At 39.6% G+C, this 16,509-nt stretch overlaps 1 protein-coding gene across 1 annotated transcript; it reads right to left on the bottom strand.

Annotated features, from left to right (window-relative positions):
• Nucleotides 1-254: 254 nt before the first annotated feature.
• LOC117425835 (solute carrier family 2, facilitated glucose transporter member 1) lies at nt 255-13,534 on the bottom strand. The gene is made up of 11 exons (XM_058993570.1): nt 13,167-13,534; nt 10,891-10,938; nt 10,562-10,660; nt 10,270-10,430; nt 7,145-7,385; nt 6,440-6,602; nt 5,436-5,620; nt 4,845-4,949; nt 4,640-4,741; nt 3,581-3,784; nt 255-1,089 (listed from the first exon to the last, which is right to left on the bottom strand). The coding sequence occupies exons 2-11, from the start codon at nt 10,903-10,905 to the stop codon at nt 904-906; spliced, it is 1,461 nt and encodes a 486-aa protein (XP_058849553.1). The 5' UTR covers nt 10,906-10,938; nt 13,167-13,534; the 3' UTR covers nt 255-903.
• Between the last annotated feature and the right edge of the window lie 2,975 nt (nt 13,535-16,509).

Below are 16,509 nucleotides of genomic sequence, written 5' to 3' on the forward strand. Positions count from 1 at the left end.
CTGACTTGTGCAAATTTGCACCATCTCATATGAAGGTGTAAATAATTACGGAATTATGTAAATATGATTTTTATTGCTAAAATGTAATTTCTTTATTTAAATAAAGCATGACTTCATTACTGTGGCTGCACTGAAAAAGAGAACAAAGAAGGAGGCATATTCCTTTCTTTGATTACATAACGTTAAATAAAATATCTAAATTATGTTCATACTGTATATATCTTTTTTTTTTAAATTATGTCTCAATCCTAAAATTCTAGGTGATTATTATTATTTGTTTATTTAGCAGACACCTTTATCCAAGGCAACTTACAGAGACTAGGGTGTGTGAACTATGCATCAGCTGCAGAGTCACTTACATCAACATCTCACCCAAAAGATGGAGCACAAGGAGGTTGTGACTTGCTCAAGGTCACACAGTGAGTTAGTGAGTGAGCTGGAATTTGAACTGGGGACCTCCAGGTTACAAGCCCTTTTCTTTAACCACCGGACCACACAGCCTAGCAGATGCAAAACTTAGCTATAGCTGTAAAAAGTAGTATATAATATATTTTTTCAACCCCTGTCTATATTACCCACATACACAGATGTTCACCATCACATAACCCTATATACAATCAATGCTGGAAAAATGGCTCCCAATTGTCCACCAACCGTATTTGCCCAATACATCAATATTGTGTGGATCACCACTACTGGAAATGTTTGTGTCAATGGATGCCTGAATACACATAGCTTATGTAAGCACCTCTGCATATTATTAATTGTTTGGAGCATTGCTAAAAAAACAATAGTACTTTCCTTAACTAGAACATTTCTGTCTATCAGTTGTTGCGTCTGTGAGGTCCATTCCTGATTGCGCTGGTAAGATCTAGGTTTGTTTTGTTGGTAGTATTCATGCCGTCAGTTGAAGGTTCTGAAATCCTTCTGGAGCTCCTTTAACAATACAACCCGGTTTGCCTGTCTGAATTCCGAGGCGATTTCATCAAAGGTGCGTCCTTTTGTTTCGGGAAGTTGGAAGAATGTGAAGGTGAACGCGCAGCACAGGGCAGCCGTGAAGATGAGGTATACATAGGCACCCATAAGGTTCTAGAGAGAGAGATGTAACCAGAAATTAGAGAAAGCAAGGTAAAGCTTTTTTTTTTTCCCCATGCTATATATTATATACGAGGCACATGGCATACTTTAGTGCAGTTTACACATCAAGTCACAAAAGCTGATGCTACAGTCAAGCCTTTGAGAAAAGCAAAAGATTATATTTTGCTTCATAAATTCAGTCTGTCAACTCATGTGATAAATTATTTATTAAATCTTACACTACTATAGTATACATATTTTTACATTATATTCTTTGGCCTCACCTTTGGAGGTATCCCTGGCCATAAATTATCTTATAGATAAGTGGAGAGGCTGACGGTGAGCGTTATACAAGGATTGAGTGTTATATTCTGAAAATGAGGGGGCTAATACAAGTCTTAATAAACATATGTCACAGGGGTGACTGAATGGTACACTTTTTAAAATATGTTTTGTGCACTTGTTTATATTGTTTGCACGTTTTATTTTGGTTGATTAACTTTATTTATTATTGTTTGCATGTTTTTTATAATATTATTACATTTTTGGTGGTGTGTTTTGTTGAACACAAATCTTTGCTTACTTCCTGACTGGCATCCATAGAGGTAAATGCAATAACCAGTATAAACTAAATGTTTAGTGTTACCTAACTTGATTGTCAGCATTCTTTGAATAGAGTTACCCATAGGATGAGGTGTCCACCAATGAATGGATGGATGGTGGGCGGACCTTTATCAGCTTAAATACTAGCTAATGCAGCGCTACAGGAGAGCAGGTGATCAGGTCACAAGGGCGGAAGGCAACGAAACGAAATGAAACTAAACTAAATGTAACGTAACGTAACGAAACGAAACGAAACGAAACGAAACGAAACGAAACTAAACTAAACAGGACAGGACATAGGAAATCATAACAAACCTAAAAGGAATCAGCTGTGAGAGACACAGAAAGGACACAGAGTGTTTCTAATAAGATCGTGTGATAATCCAGTGGAGCAGTGGAGTAACGAGTATCATTTAGACTACTGTGAACACCAAGCTAAGTAGCCACATTGTATAAGGAGCTTGATAGATTGGTTTTGTTTGCCACAATTAGAAACCCTTCAACTTTTTTCAATATTTACTCCCTATAGTATAAGTATCGTGCATCTTTGAGTTTTGATTATTAGTTGTTTACCCGTCCCTATCATAGTAGTTGTTTTTTTTATTATTTATTTTTTCCAACTTACTGGATAAATAAGTTAGTAGTCATTTTTGTTTTTTCTCTTTCTGTGTTTTTGAAGGAGAGTACAGTGCAATATAAATGGGTACTGTCGACAGGGGAAAGAGCTACAGACGGACAGGCCAGCCGGCACCAACTACTCAACCCTACACTAACCTGCTTGTTGATGATTTGAATATTTTTGTATTGAATAGCTGGATGGTTGTGAATTAATTTGTGTTTGAACTAAATTAACTAGTGCTTTTTTTATTTATTTATTGTTTTTAAATAGATTTTGACCAGCAGTGTGATTGTGAAATTGTTCAATTTTAGAATATCTTTAAATTGGGGCTTTAATTAAGAGGTGTTTCCTGTGCGTGGTGGTTGTAAGATCTGGTCAGTGGCAACCGTGGGGACAGGGAAATTGGAGATTTTAAAGAGGGGAAGCTAGAGTTTTTTTTTTTTTGTCAAACCGACACTAGTCATACCTCCAACAAACCAGACGGTAGGGGGGACTGGAGAAATTGTTAAATTGCCCCAGATATATAAAAATTATGTTTTTACATTACCAAAATAAAGTGGTGGAGTTGCTGTCATTTCTTCTGATGTGTTCACGGGCTTAGTGTGTTCTCCAAATTAAAAGACCTGAGCGCAAGACTTTCAAAACAATTTAAGTATTGAACTTTTTTAATTTAACTATTTTTATGATGTAACACCCTTTGTGGTGTAGTCAGATACTTTAGTGTTATTGGCGCAGTTTCAAAGTGCTCCACCCCCCCCCCCCCCCCTCCCCCTCGCCACACATACTCAGAATACATATGGAATATGATTGCAACTTGGAATGACAGTCGAACACTAGCACTCCCATTGCATATCTATTGGTTATTTATTACCAAGTAAAAGTTTTAGGTGTGCAAAATTGGTTGCAACTGCAATAGAAAGGTTAGCATGCGTCATCCTGCAGGGCTGATGCTTTGCTTGCCTTGGCACAGCTTATTCTGACTGCTTTCCCCCCAGCACTCAGAGTATTTGCATGATCATGTTGTATGACACAACTGAATACTGCACGTGATGCTAAAGTAGTTGACGTGAAGCTGCTGAGACAAAAACAAAATGTATCTAATAGTTTTCAGTACTAAAAGAGATTACACAAGCCTACAGAGCTGGACTATTTATTTTCAAATAAAAGATCAACATTTGTGGAAATTTAACACACGGTTCCTGATTTTCTACCCTTGTTGACCTCTAATATATATATATATATATATATATATATATATATATAGACAAGCAGATTGCTTACCAGCAGTGGTGGGTACAACAGTGAGCACAAGAACTTGCCCCCCCAGTTTAACATGCATGTGAATGCCATGCCAAAAGGCCGAGCTGATTGGTCAAACAGTTCGGCAGCGATGAACCAGGATATGGGACCAGGACCGAGCTCGTAGGCCGAGATGCTGCTGAACACCAGCAGGACTTGAAGATAGGACATCCCTGGGATACAGCGCTGGGCGAGGGAGAGACAGAGGAAGAAAGGGAAGAAGCGTGAGGCACACAAGTACATTTATTCTTCTGTGTGAGAAATTTGCTTTATCAGAAACCACCCTTACAAAAATGGAAACTCATCAAGCGTGGGTTACCATGGAGCGTAAATCAGAATTAAAAATCACTCTCCTTATAGCTACCTGGTTGTAAAGAAAGCTTAAATATTGTTTTATTCAAAATACTAGTTTTGTTTGAAAGCAGGGATATAATCCTCACATGAAAAAATAATCAAGATAAATACTAATGCCCTACAGGAGAACCTTAAAGTTACGAACGCACCAGGAGCTCAGGTTTCTCCTAAATGACTCTGAAACTGTTATTATATCCAGTGATTAAAATGTGGTATAGTGTATTAATAAAAAGTCAACAAAGGTCTTTAACCAGAGGAATAATAATCCCGGACAACAAAAATGAGCCATGTTAAAATGTCCTGTCTCTGATATTGGTAACACTTTACATTAAGTGTCTCTAATTACTGTGTATTTACATACTAGATACTTATTGAGTACATGTGTAATATAATAATTACAATGTGACCCTGATATGTATGTTATTGACAGTTTCCAGTTTCAAGAAGTGTGTTTGTAACTGCTGTCCCTGTAACTCTGAATTTATTGGTATTTGATACAAATGCCAGATTGGAGATTTCTAATGTTAACACAGATTCGTTTAGAAGCAGGTAGCAACAACCTCTGAGATAAATGGTGGATTGTTCCACCATGACTGAGAACTCATTAACATATCTAGAAAACCCAATGGGATTCCTATTTCATGTCTTTTCTGAAATGTCTAGAAGAATAGGTGCAGCGGTTCTTACCATCGTTGCTTCACTGACAGTTAGCAGGATGTTACACAGTGCTCCTACCATGAAGCCAGTCAGCAACAACTTCCTGCGGCCCACTCTCTCCACCAGTAACACCTGTAAGAGGAGTTACTGCTATCAAATCTACTACTATGGAAATCCATTGAAACTTCAAACAGACTTAGGTTTTCATTTTTCTGTGGTCCAAGATGGTACTTACAGAGACGACTGTAAAAACCACATTGATAACTCCGGTGCCGAGAGTTAGAAATTGAGATTGTGAAAAACCAGCCTTTGTGAAAATATCTGTTGAATAATTGAGAATCTGAAAAGAGACAGATATTTAGACAAGAGAGAAGCTGTTGTCACTTTTTTTTTTTTTTTTAGATACATTCACACATAGTTACACACAATTTAAATAAACAACACCAAGGACAATGGTTTAAGGATATTTGTTCTGCTCCTTCAGAAATTGCTTGTGCTATTGAGAGTCAATACAATGGACTGTAACCTTGGTTAGAAGGTAGACCAGGAGTTTAAAAAAAAAACATTTAGCTGTCTCTTATTAGCACAACCGCAGGTCTATCAAGGTGTATCAACTGAAGTTTCATGTTTCAGGTAAGGCGTGCTGTACAGGGATTGAATCTATTGTGTAGCAGTGGCCCCTGGTTAAATGGTCTTCACCAAGTGGAAATAATGAAGTCTGGAAAACTAAACCATCTACAGAAGAAACGAGAAACAAACTCAGAAGAAAGTTTTAATGCTAATGGAAAGTAGGAAAGTCCAGAGTTTGGTTGATTTAAAAACTAACCGCGTTGAACCCGGACAGTTGAGCGCCAAGGGTGATGGCAACGATGATGCTGATTGGATTGAGGTATCTTCTCAGGGACAAGAAATCTCTCAAGGTGACCTTTGATTGGGTTTGAGAAGCTTCCTCCCTCATTTTGTTGATTTCAGTGAGGATATCCCAAGAGTTTCCCCATAATTTGCGGAGAGCTGGGAGACAAAGAATTGGGCACATTGTACGATATGAAATTCAAGTCCTGCTTATGATAAACAGTGATAGCCAGTCTTGCGACCTTTACATCTCTGGCCAAAAGTTTCGCATCACCTAGAATTTTATGATTGAGACATAATTTAAAAAAAAAACTATATGAACACAATTAAAATCTCTTATTTTGCATCATATAATGCAAAGAAACTACAAAATGATATCGCAAAAGTCTAAGTACAGTATTTCATGTTAGATTTCGAAATGTCACATTTTTCAATTTTTGTCAGTTTTTCATTTAAGTATATGGAAAACTACAAAGTGGTATATAATTCAATATGTTAACGTAACATTTTTCAGCAGGTTTCATTCGACCTTATGAAGCAAAATGTGTTCTATAGGGTGATGCAAAACTTTTGGCCATAGCAGTACATATTGAGCAGTGAGTATATATATATATATATATATATATATATATATATATATATATATATATATATATGCTCACTGCTCTCTCTCTCTCTCTCTCTCTCTCTCTCTCTCTCTCTCTCTCTCTCTCTCTCCATATACTGTATATATATATATATGTATATATATATATATATATATATATGTATGCTCACTGCTCAATATGTACTGCTATGGTGTGGGTTCTTACATCTGTCTCTGCTGTGAATTCAGTGGAATCAGTCGTTCAGTGGCAGGCTGCGCTAGGGATCAATGCTTTGAGATTATTGAAACTGTGTCTAGGAGAATTTGGAAGCCTGTTTATAGCGATATAATGAGTTCTCTGTTAGTACAGTGAGGGTCCTGTTCTCTCATACCTGCCTCTGCTTCCTCTTCTTGACCACGGTTAATCAGGAGGTATCGAGGACTCTCCGGACAGAAGGGCAGGGTGAGATACTGAAGCACAGCCGGGATCACAGACAGAGAGAGCATCAGAGGCCAGAACTGAGCATTCCCCAGCACTTCTTCCAGACTCATCACCTACAGAAAACATGGGAGACAGGGAAGACCATTACTGAGCTCTTAATAACCCTGTTACTGTGTAGCTAGTCAAATGAGAACAGGACAAAAAATTTTTTTTTACATATATTTCTACCGTGAGGTTCCAACGTGATTTCCAACAACATATGTTAACATATGCCACTAAGATAAGCCAGGATCTTCTGTAAATTTATTCTAAGATCATTGAGCTAGAAAACGGAATGCCTTTTTTCAAAATTCCGTTCAAATCCTAGGAACTGAGGAACTGAGAAACTTAGAACAGTCTGACATCTAAGATTATAAGCACTACTAGAGGTCATTAACTTTTTTTCCAAGGATAGACAAATAAACAATTATGTATAAATGTTTAAATCTTAGGGAAAATAAAGAATACAGCTTCCACAGAGATGTTATATTTAGAAAAATCTTTTCATTGAGCTGTGATTAGGTATAAGGTGTCTAGGGCTTTTGGAATGCTCGCTGAAAGTATTTTAAATGCTACTGTCATGCATTGTGCTTTTAATACGCTTTTTAGCTCATACCATTCCCACAAGTATTCCAAGAGAGAAGGAGACATGGCTCATGATGGTGAAAGCCCCCCGCAGTGCTGTTGGAGAGACCTCCTGGATGTAGAGTGGGATCAGACTCATACACAGGCCGCAGAACAACCCAAAAATTAGCCGCCCCGTGATGATCAAACCTAGAGAGCCACAGAGCTGAGAGATGGACATTAGACTCCCAGAGACCACAGAGAGGGCATTAGCAATCAGGATCGAGTTCCTCCTGGGAGAGAGAGAGAGAGAGAGAGAGAGAGAGAGAGAGAGAGAGAGAGAGAGAGAAGAGAGAGAGAGAGAGAGAGAGAGAGAGAGAGAGAGAGAGAGAGAGAGATGAAATTGCTGGGTGACAGGGAAGGAGATCATGGAGAGGGTATTGCCAATCAGGATTTCTTTCTATCTAAACAATCAGAAAGGGTGGGAGCTAAGTGAAAAAGGAGATTGGAGAAGGGCTTAAGGGAGAAGGGACACTGCTACATCAGGTGGGCTGGGTGAAAGGGGAAATCATTGACGATCAGGATTGAAACAGGGGAATCAGAAAGGGTGAGAGATAAGTCAAGGGAGTTTGGAGAGGCTGGGTGAGAAGGGGTGAGAAAGGGATCAGACTGTCAGGGAGCTTGCGGAGGTCAATGATGACACTATGTAACACAATTTTTGTTCCTGGGTAGTAAGTGTTATTTCCTAATTGCTTATGCCTCAAAAGTATAGAAAATGGCTATTATTCCCCACAGACTTTGCTTTTGTGACCAGGACAGTGATAATTTGAAATTTACCTATTTCCAATGAGAAAACGGGCAAATTTGTGTCTTCTCGTTCACATAAAGTCAGAAAAAAACAACATATGAATCCAAATTAACATGTATTTATACTAAAGTAATACAAAAATGACTACAAAAGATTTAGAAGTGAGTAGTTTTTCGAGATTTACGATTATACTGTAAATCACTTTCACGAATCAGCCCCCAAATGTAGTCTCCCATCATGTTCTCGTTATACTGTCCTTGGTAGCGGCGTTCAAAGTCCAGTATATCCTGGTGGAAGCGCTCGCCTTGCTCCTCCGAGTACGCTCCCATGTTCTCCTTGAATTTATCAAGATGAGCATCAAGGATATGGACTTTGAGGGACATCCTACAGCCCATTGTGCCGTAGTTCTTCACCAGAGTCTCAACCAGCTCCACATAGTTTTCGGCCTTGTGATTGCCCAGGAAGCCCCGAACCACTGGGACTAAGCTGTTCCAAGCCGCTTTCTCCTTACTAGTGAGCTTTTTGGGGAATTCATTGCACTCCAGGATCTTCTTTATCTGTAGTCAGACGAAGACACCGGCTTTGACCTTTGCCTCAGACAGCTTAGGGAAGAAGTCTTGAAGGTACTTGAAGGCTGCCGACTCCTTCTCTAGAGCTCTGACAAATTGTTTCATAAGGCCCAATTTGATGTGCAGTGGTGGCATCAGCACCTTCCGGGGGTCCACCAGTGGCTCCCACTTGACGTTGTTCCTCCCCACAGAGAACTCGGTCTGCTGTGGCCAGTCCCGCCTGTGGTAGTGCGCCTTGGTGTCCCTGCTGTCCCAAAGGTAAAGATAGCAGGGAAACTTGGTAAAATCGCCTTGGAGACCCATCAGGAATGCCACCATTTTGAAGTCTCCTATGACCTTGATGCCATCTCAGAAAAATGCAGATATGTATCCACTTAGGCAGCTGGAACTAAACTGAACTGGTGGGCTTAAGGCCCCTGTATTTATACTACTATTTATATTACTGGAAAGTTCTAGAAAGTTCTAGAAGTTACTCCAAGTTTACTCAGCACTGAATATATCTAGAATGTTCTGGAAAATAGGTAAATTTCAAAATATCACTGTCCTGGTGTGGCAATGCGCCCCGCCCCTGTGTGCATTTGTGTGTTGCGTGCGTGTGTTAATGTTGGTGTATAGTCATTGGTACACGGGATATAAACGGGTCTGTGTTTCACGTGTATTTAAAAAGTGTATATTTGTATTTAGGCACGGGATTGCACATCACGCACGTGCCTAAATACAAATATACACTTTTTAAATACACGTGAAACACAGACCCGTTTATATCCCGTGTACCAATGACTATACACCAACATTAACACACGCACGCAACACACAAATGCACACAGGGGTGGGGCGCATTGCCACACCTGGTCACAAAAGCAAAGTCTGTGGGGAATAATAGCCATTTTCTATACTTTTGAGGCATAAGCAATTAGGAAATAACACTTACTACCCAGGAACCAAAAAAAAATAAAAAATTGTTACACGATGTGATCAAGACAGAGAGACAGGGGAGAGAGAGGGAAGGTAGGGATCAATTGTTTGTTTTAATTAGCTTGAAGAAAAATGTAAAGTGCAAAAACCTTGATTTCTTGTCAAAATACTTGTCAGTTTCCTTTAGTGTTTAGAGTGTTTTATTGGTTTCCCGCTACACAGGGTGAAGTTTAGTTTATAAATATATAAAAGTGAATTAGAAATCTACTGAGTTAATGTGAAGCCCTTGAATTGATGATGGTATGTACCTGTTTAGGTGTGAGGGTGAGATAACAGGATAACCACACTAATACACTTATTGACTTTACTGGGCCTGCATTGAGCCTTCAAAAACATGTGGAACTGGTAAGATCAAGAGTAAATTGCTGCATTCCTTCAAAGATTTATTAACAAATGAACAATGGGAGTTTTAATCAGTTCCGTTTTGTTAAATCTCCTGCCACATACTTCCTCAAATTAGATACAGTATTTGCTGGGCTATATAAACATGCTAAATGTAGTGGTGACCTTGACACTGATCTCTGACATATTTTGGCTGTAATATTCACGTCATGTAACCAGGTTTCTGCTGTACTGTATAGATTATTGACTTCATATCATGTACACATATTTTTCTTAGTTAAGTTCCATTACAGGTGTTGTCAAATAAAAGTATTCCTTTCACTGCTACACTGTTTTTACCATATCAATGACACACATGTACTTTTTAGATATGCATTTTACTTCCTTTAATGATGTTTTCATGTCCAATGGTGTTTTATTAGAATTATCCTGTATTAATGATTTGCCCTGTTTCATGCACAACAGATTGTAACTCTCTCTCACCTCCCGAAAGTGTCAGCTAACCCCTTAACCCCCAGGGCCCCCACAATGCCCCCAAAGTCTTTGCTGCTGACCGTGACAGCCCAGAGAATAGTCATCTGGGATGTTGTCAAGGACACATTGTAGTTTGCTTGCCATGTGGTATTGAAGAAATTCTCAATGACCTAACAAGAGAAAGAATTATTGTACTAGAAGCAATCTTTCCAGCACAAACTCAAATAAGTACAGCACAAAAAAGGGGCTTTCAAAACCATTTGCTTGCTTTTTATCTTATTATTATAACTTATGTTCTTACCTGTTGAGGTGCGTTCATGTTTCCAGAATGGTAGCCCACCTGGAAGTTCCCAAAGACTGCTGCCAAAACTGACAGTAGCAGCATGGGACTCAGGGAGGTCTGAGTGCGAGAGGGTATGGTAAAAACACAAGCACTATTTAACAAAACCACAGGCGATTAAGTGAACCTACTCTTTGAGGAGGTGATACATAAACCACATGTGATACAGAAAAGGATTCCAGTGTAGTGGTCTTGAGCATTCTAAAGATGAGCCATGTAACTCATGAACCCCCCACACACACTTAATTATACCCACATGAATACTCACTGTATTCTAATGGCTTACTCACCTCTTTTGAACCCATGGAACTCTGAAGGTCTGGATTGCAATAGATCCCCTGAAAAAAACTACACAAATGTTATATCTTTAAAAGTATCATTTTTAAAGGGTATATAAGGACCTTTTTATTTTATTGTGTACATGTTCCCATGTGTTGCTACAATTGTTTAAGTAAGATGTGTGTATTTATCTTTTTTTCAATTTTGTCCACTTTTTTAAACTTTTAAATTGCATTCCACTGCCTCCAAGATAGCTTCACATGGACTTGCATGGACCACTCAAACTGCATTTCCCATCATCCTCCTGCTCACATATGTATGGAGATGGATTTACCAGTGAGCAGGAGGATGATGGGAAATATAGTTCGGCCATCTTGGAGCTATAATAGAAACAGCCAGAGAGCACTGCAATTTAAAAGTGGAAAAATTGGCCAAGATGTGTTGCTACAACTTAAACTGTTGTAGCAACACATGGGAACATGTAACACAATAAAATAAAAAGGCCCTTATATACCTTTTAAGGTTTTTTAAGAGTGCTGTCTTCTGTTTTTTTTTTGTTTTTTTTTTTTTTTTTTTTTTTTTTTTTTTTTACCAGCTGCCTAAGACAACATTTGACTAAACAAAACCAAAAGCAGTTCAAATTTGCCAGGCAAGCTGACATTCAGGTAAGACAGATATGGAGAAAAATAACACAATATCAGATCAATAGAATTAAAGTTATTATATAGTATTATTATTAAAAAAAATTTTTATTTCTTTACAAAATTTAGTATGCCCAATTATTTTACCCCCTGGTTTTCTCCCCAGTTTGAATCGTCCAATCATTTTCCCCCTCACAGCAGCAATTTTCCACACAGCTCAGGAGAACTGAAGGTTCAGTGGGCGTCCTCCGATCCCACGACCGAGCCAGCTTACTTTTCCACACCCAGAAACACGAGAGCGGATGTCAGCGAGCTACCGGCCTCTGGAGGACAAAGGCCAGCCCTACAGGTGTCTGCTTTTTAGCTCACAAGGTGCCTGCTGTAGCATGATGAGGAAAAACACCCCCTCCCGGTAACCCACAGGAGTGCCAAAGCTAATGTGACGCTCCCTTTGGAAGCCCAGTGAAGACCGGCTACTTCGCACAGCCAGGACACAACATTTTTTATTATTTCTGTTTGTATTTTAACTCGGCAATCACATTTCAGTTATAAAATAATAAGGGGCTGATTTGAACAATTTATGTCATCAGCTTATGTCCCACCGGACATAGGCTGATTTTACTTGAGCATTTTAAAGCAAGTGAATAAAGTTAATCATTTACTGGTAATCCCAGGAAAACTAAGGATAGGGGACTGACCCAATCCGAGCAGTTCCTCAGTGATGAAACATGCTTTAATAAAAACCAGCTGTGGTTTATCCTGGCTGCTTATAAACAGGTAAAATTAACCCCATAGTCAAACAGACAAACATTTTGACCTTCATTAGTGAAACTTAGTTGATCATTCAAATATCTATGTACATGTTAAAAAAAAAAAAAAAAAACATTTTCATTGAATAAAAAGTGTGAACTTTACCTCTAGTAAGCAGTGAATTCAGGAACAAACTTGTCTTGACCCTTATGTCAGTCTCTCTCTCTCTCTCTCTCTCTCTCTCTCTCTCTCTCTCTCTCTCTCTCTCTCTTATTATTATGTATAATAATTTAGTAATTTATTTGCATGGCCGTCGCTGAAGTACACCAATAGTCATGTAGCCGAAGGCAAGTACTGTATTATGCTGAAATGAGAGATGACATCATGTGTAATGTCTTTTTTTCTGTCAGTTTATAAAACAATACACTGTTATACGGTTATAATAACAGTTCCAAATTCCTCTGAATTTCAACAGAGTTGCATGGGATTACTTAGGAGAAACTTCTGAAAAACAAATGGCTTTGTTGTTGTTTCATAAGGATTTTCATAGCCTTTAAGATAAAAATAAATAAATAAAATAAACAGCCAGAAAAACATAATGAATTGAGGAATAGCAGCTAATGTGGTGGAATTCATAACTTTCCGGACATTATTTAAAACTTCTTTGTGAACCTTGGCATGCTTGGGAAGGCTGGATTTGAATTTTGTTGCTTATTTTCTCCCTAATCTGTTCATTTATTATTTCTGAATTGCATGTTTATTTGCCTTTGTCCAAATTAATCACTCAAGCAAAGCTTAGAGAAAATAAAACGGAAACAGTAAAAATAACAGAATCTAACATGCACATTTTTTAAACAAGATCACATTATAAAACAGATTTAATAACAAGTTCTTACCTGATTTTGGTAGTCTCACCTAGTTCTGAAGCCAGTTCTGTATGCCTGTCCGTCCTTCTGTCTTTATGTTGGCTTACTATCTATCTATCTATCTATCTATCTATCTATCTATCTATCTATCTATCTATCTATCTATCAATCAACTCCAATGTAACTACTGTACAGAACTGTTTGTCTATGTCCACCAATTTAACTAAGTGCCCATCCTCCTGTCTTGTTCAAATCTCATGGAAACATTTTTATAAATCTGTCTACTGATTTAAGGTATAAGGTACTGTAAGTTTAACTGTGAAACAAATTACATGTCTGTGTGCCAGTGAAAAAATATGTGTTGTTGTTCTACCTAATCTTCCTTTACTATTCTCCTCTCTCTCTCTGTCTCTGTCTCTGTCTGTCTCTCTCGCTCTCTTTCTCATATGATGAATTTGCACCTGCCTGGCAAATGTAGCAATGGCTCTTCAGTGACTGGGGTCACAACTAGTACTAACCATGCTCACATTTACACCTCTCCCCATCTTCAGGGGAGTCATGAACCCAGAATACAGAAAACTTGAAAGGGCATTCTTTAATTATTGTGAATATTAGAATGTGGACCCGCATGTCACACTGACATTTGTAGACGTATCCAATTTTAATGGAACATGGCAAGGACATATCTAGTCCTAGTTATTGACAAACTAAGAATACAGAAATACACGATATACTGAAGGGCCTATTAATTTGTCCAAGTCATTTACATGTTTACCTATATACCTATTTATCCAAATGTGATGGATCTTGGTAAGGGCATGTTTTTGCACAAATTCTTGAGGAGGGGTGTATGACGTACCTACATACACTGCCTGGCCATTTCATTAGGACATGTCTACCCAATTGGATTTGGTACTGCCCTGGTGTGGGGCGTGTTCTCCTGGTATAGGCAGTGATCAGGGAAAACCCGACCCAATATTAAGTGCCCTGACCCAATATTAAGTAAATGTCCAAATAAATTGGACATAAAGTGTATGTCCCGTATACGTTTTTACATTTTTGTCAAGGTGGTCAACTTTTTCATGATCCAAACAGCTCTCATTCTGCATTTGTAAATCTCTTTTTATTGTTTTCCATGGCCCCCCTGTAAACGAAGCCTTGGTCTCAATGGGTAAATCTCATGGTTAAATAAATACAATTAATTACGCCATTAATAAAGTTGGGGATGTGTATATTACCTACAGAAATTGCAGCACAATCCTGCCAAGGTAACCCTCCATTGACATATAAACTATTCCTTGATCTCGGTTCAAATGGGTTGTTCTTGCTATTTCCAGATAACCAGAGGATGTGAAATGTATGACCTGTTTCAACAGTCGGATCAGCAGGGATGTGCATCACCAGCGGGTAGACAGTGAAGCACTTGAACTCCCCAGGGAGGGCTTGCTGGTCGTAACAGTAGATCATGGAATTCGATCTCTGGGTAGATGCATAGACATATTATCGTACCCCACCCTTCACACTAACATAACAGAATGCAAACCCACAGGCACACTTAATTGCTTTTACAAGGGTGCTGTATTAATGCACAGAGAGCAGTTTCTTCAAGAAAGGTGCACGCAAGTGCGTGTGTGTGTGTTCAAGTTTGGGCTTGTTTCCTATCTAACTGAGACCTCCAAGGTGAAAACACCCCAGGCTACATTCTCCAAATTCAACTCCAAATCGTCATTTGCTAACTTTTTAACAGCAAGGGAAGGCAACCGATAAAGTTAACCAAACCAGAAATAAAGAACTCATGTAGGGGGTTGTAAGCAGAGTTAAGCTGTTTCCTATTTGCTTTAGCACGATACAATTCTAACGTCACACGCAGTGAAAGTTTTTATTAATTAACTCAGTTTGCCAAAAGATGCGCAAACAAATGGTGTTCAAAAATGAATAGACCAACGGTACAGCTGAATCTTGTATTGCTATATTTTGTAAATATATTTAGGAATGTCTTTATAATCCACACATTTTATTGATTATATCGACTTAATAAAGTTCAATTACTTCTGTTGAAGGGGAAAAAAGAAGGTTTTAAAAATATGATTTGCTGAAGATATCCCATTTGAGGATATGTCACAAAGACGGCCAGAGTGGGTGGCGTCAGACCAGAAACAGGAACACAAACGACAGAGAGATGGGGTTTTGGTGAGGCTGAACACGTGATCGCGTTCAGCATTTAATAAACAGAACAGAAAATAAAAGGTTGGAACAGACAAAAACACTGGACACGGCACTACACGCCAAAATAAATAGACATACAAAACGACTAAACGCTAAACAGACGGTGCAGGACAGACAGACGAACAAACACGGTGAGTGATAACTATTACTTTTACTATTATTATTATTTTACTTCACCTCCGTCTCCAATCCCGTTCTCCACTCACCGAACACCAACCCTGACTGACTAAAAATGTGCCTATTTATACTGTTGTGCTGGGATTCAATTACTAATTAATTATTCACTTGAATCCCAGCACGTGAATTAATTCTGTGCAACCCCGTGTTCACATATTATATTTTAAATGCACGTGCGTGATGTGCAATCCCGTGCCTAAATACAAATATACACTTTTTAAATATACGTGAAACACAGACCCGTTTATATCCCGTGTACCAATCTATACACCAACATTAACATACGCACGCATACATACACAAAACACACAAATGCACACAGGGGCGGGGCACTTTGCCACATATACCCCCCCTTGTGCGCAGCACACATGGCCTCAACGGCCACCTCCCCCCTTAAAAATCCAGCAGTCCAGGACAAAGTCTCGGGCTGGGAAGGGAGGCTTCAGTAGGCCCATGGCTGGCAATGCTGTCAGCTCCCCTGCCGGTAGTGGCACGGCTGACAACATGCTGGTCCCGTCCTGCAGCGAAAAAGCTGCGGGGGCAGGTGGTCCCCCGACCTCCCCCTTCTTCATAGCCGGCAGCTCCCTCCTGTGGGGCTCCGGCCACAAGAACTCCTGCAGCGAAACTGCTGCTGGGGAAAGTGGTCTCCAGACCTCCTCCCCCTTCTTCGTGGCCGGCAGCTCCCCTTTCTGGGGCTCCGGCCACCGTACTCCCTGCGGAGGTACGGGCAGCAGAGGCAGCTCCTGTTCCTCTGCTCCGGGCGGAGGCAGAGGCAGCTCCAGCTCCTCTGCTCCTGGCGGTGGTGGAGGCAGAGGTAGCTCCAGCTCCTCTGCTCCTAGCGGTGGTGGAGGCAGAGGTAGCTCCAGCTCCTCTGCTCCTGGCGGTGGTGGAGGCAGAGGTAGCTCCAGCTCCTCTGCTCCTGGCGGTGGTGGAGGCAGAGGTAGCTCCAGCTCCTCTGCTCCTGGCGGTG

This window comes from Acipenser ruthenus, chromosome 20, assembly GCF_902713425.1.
Source record: "Acipenser ruthenus chromosome 20, fAciRut3.2 maternal haplotype, whole genome shotgun sequence".
NCBI lineage: Eukaryota > Metazoa > Chordata > Actinopteri > Acipenseriformes > Acipenseridae > Acipenser > Acipenser ruthenus.

What these genes read in the sequence shown, in the direction of transcription:
- LOC117425835 (XM_058993570.1), bottom strand. An exon ending in TGGTTTTTACAGTCGTCTCT is followed by an intron (nt 4,742 to 4,844) that starts GTAAGTACCATC and finishes CTCCTCTTACAG; the next exon opens with GTGTTACTGGTGGAGAGAGT. An exon ending in CTGTCAGTGAAGCAACGATG is followed by an intron (nt 3,785 to 4,639) that starts GTAAGAACCGCT and finishes TCCCTCGCCCAG; the next exon opens with CGCTGTATCCCAGGGATGTC.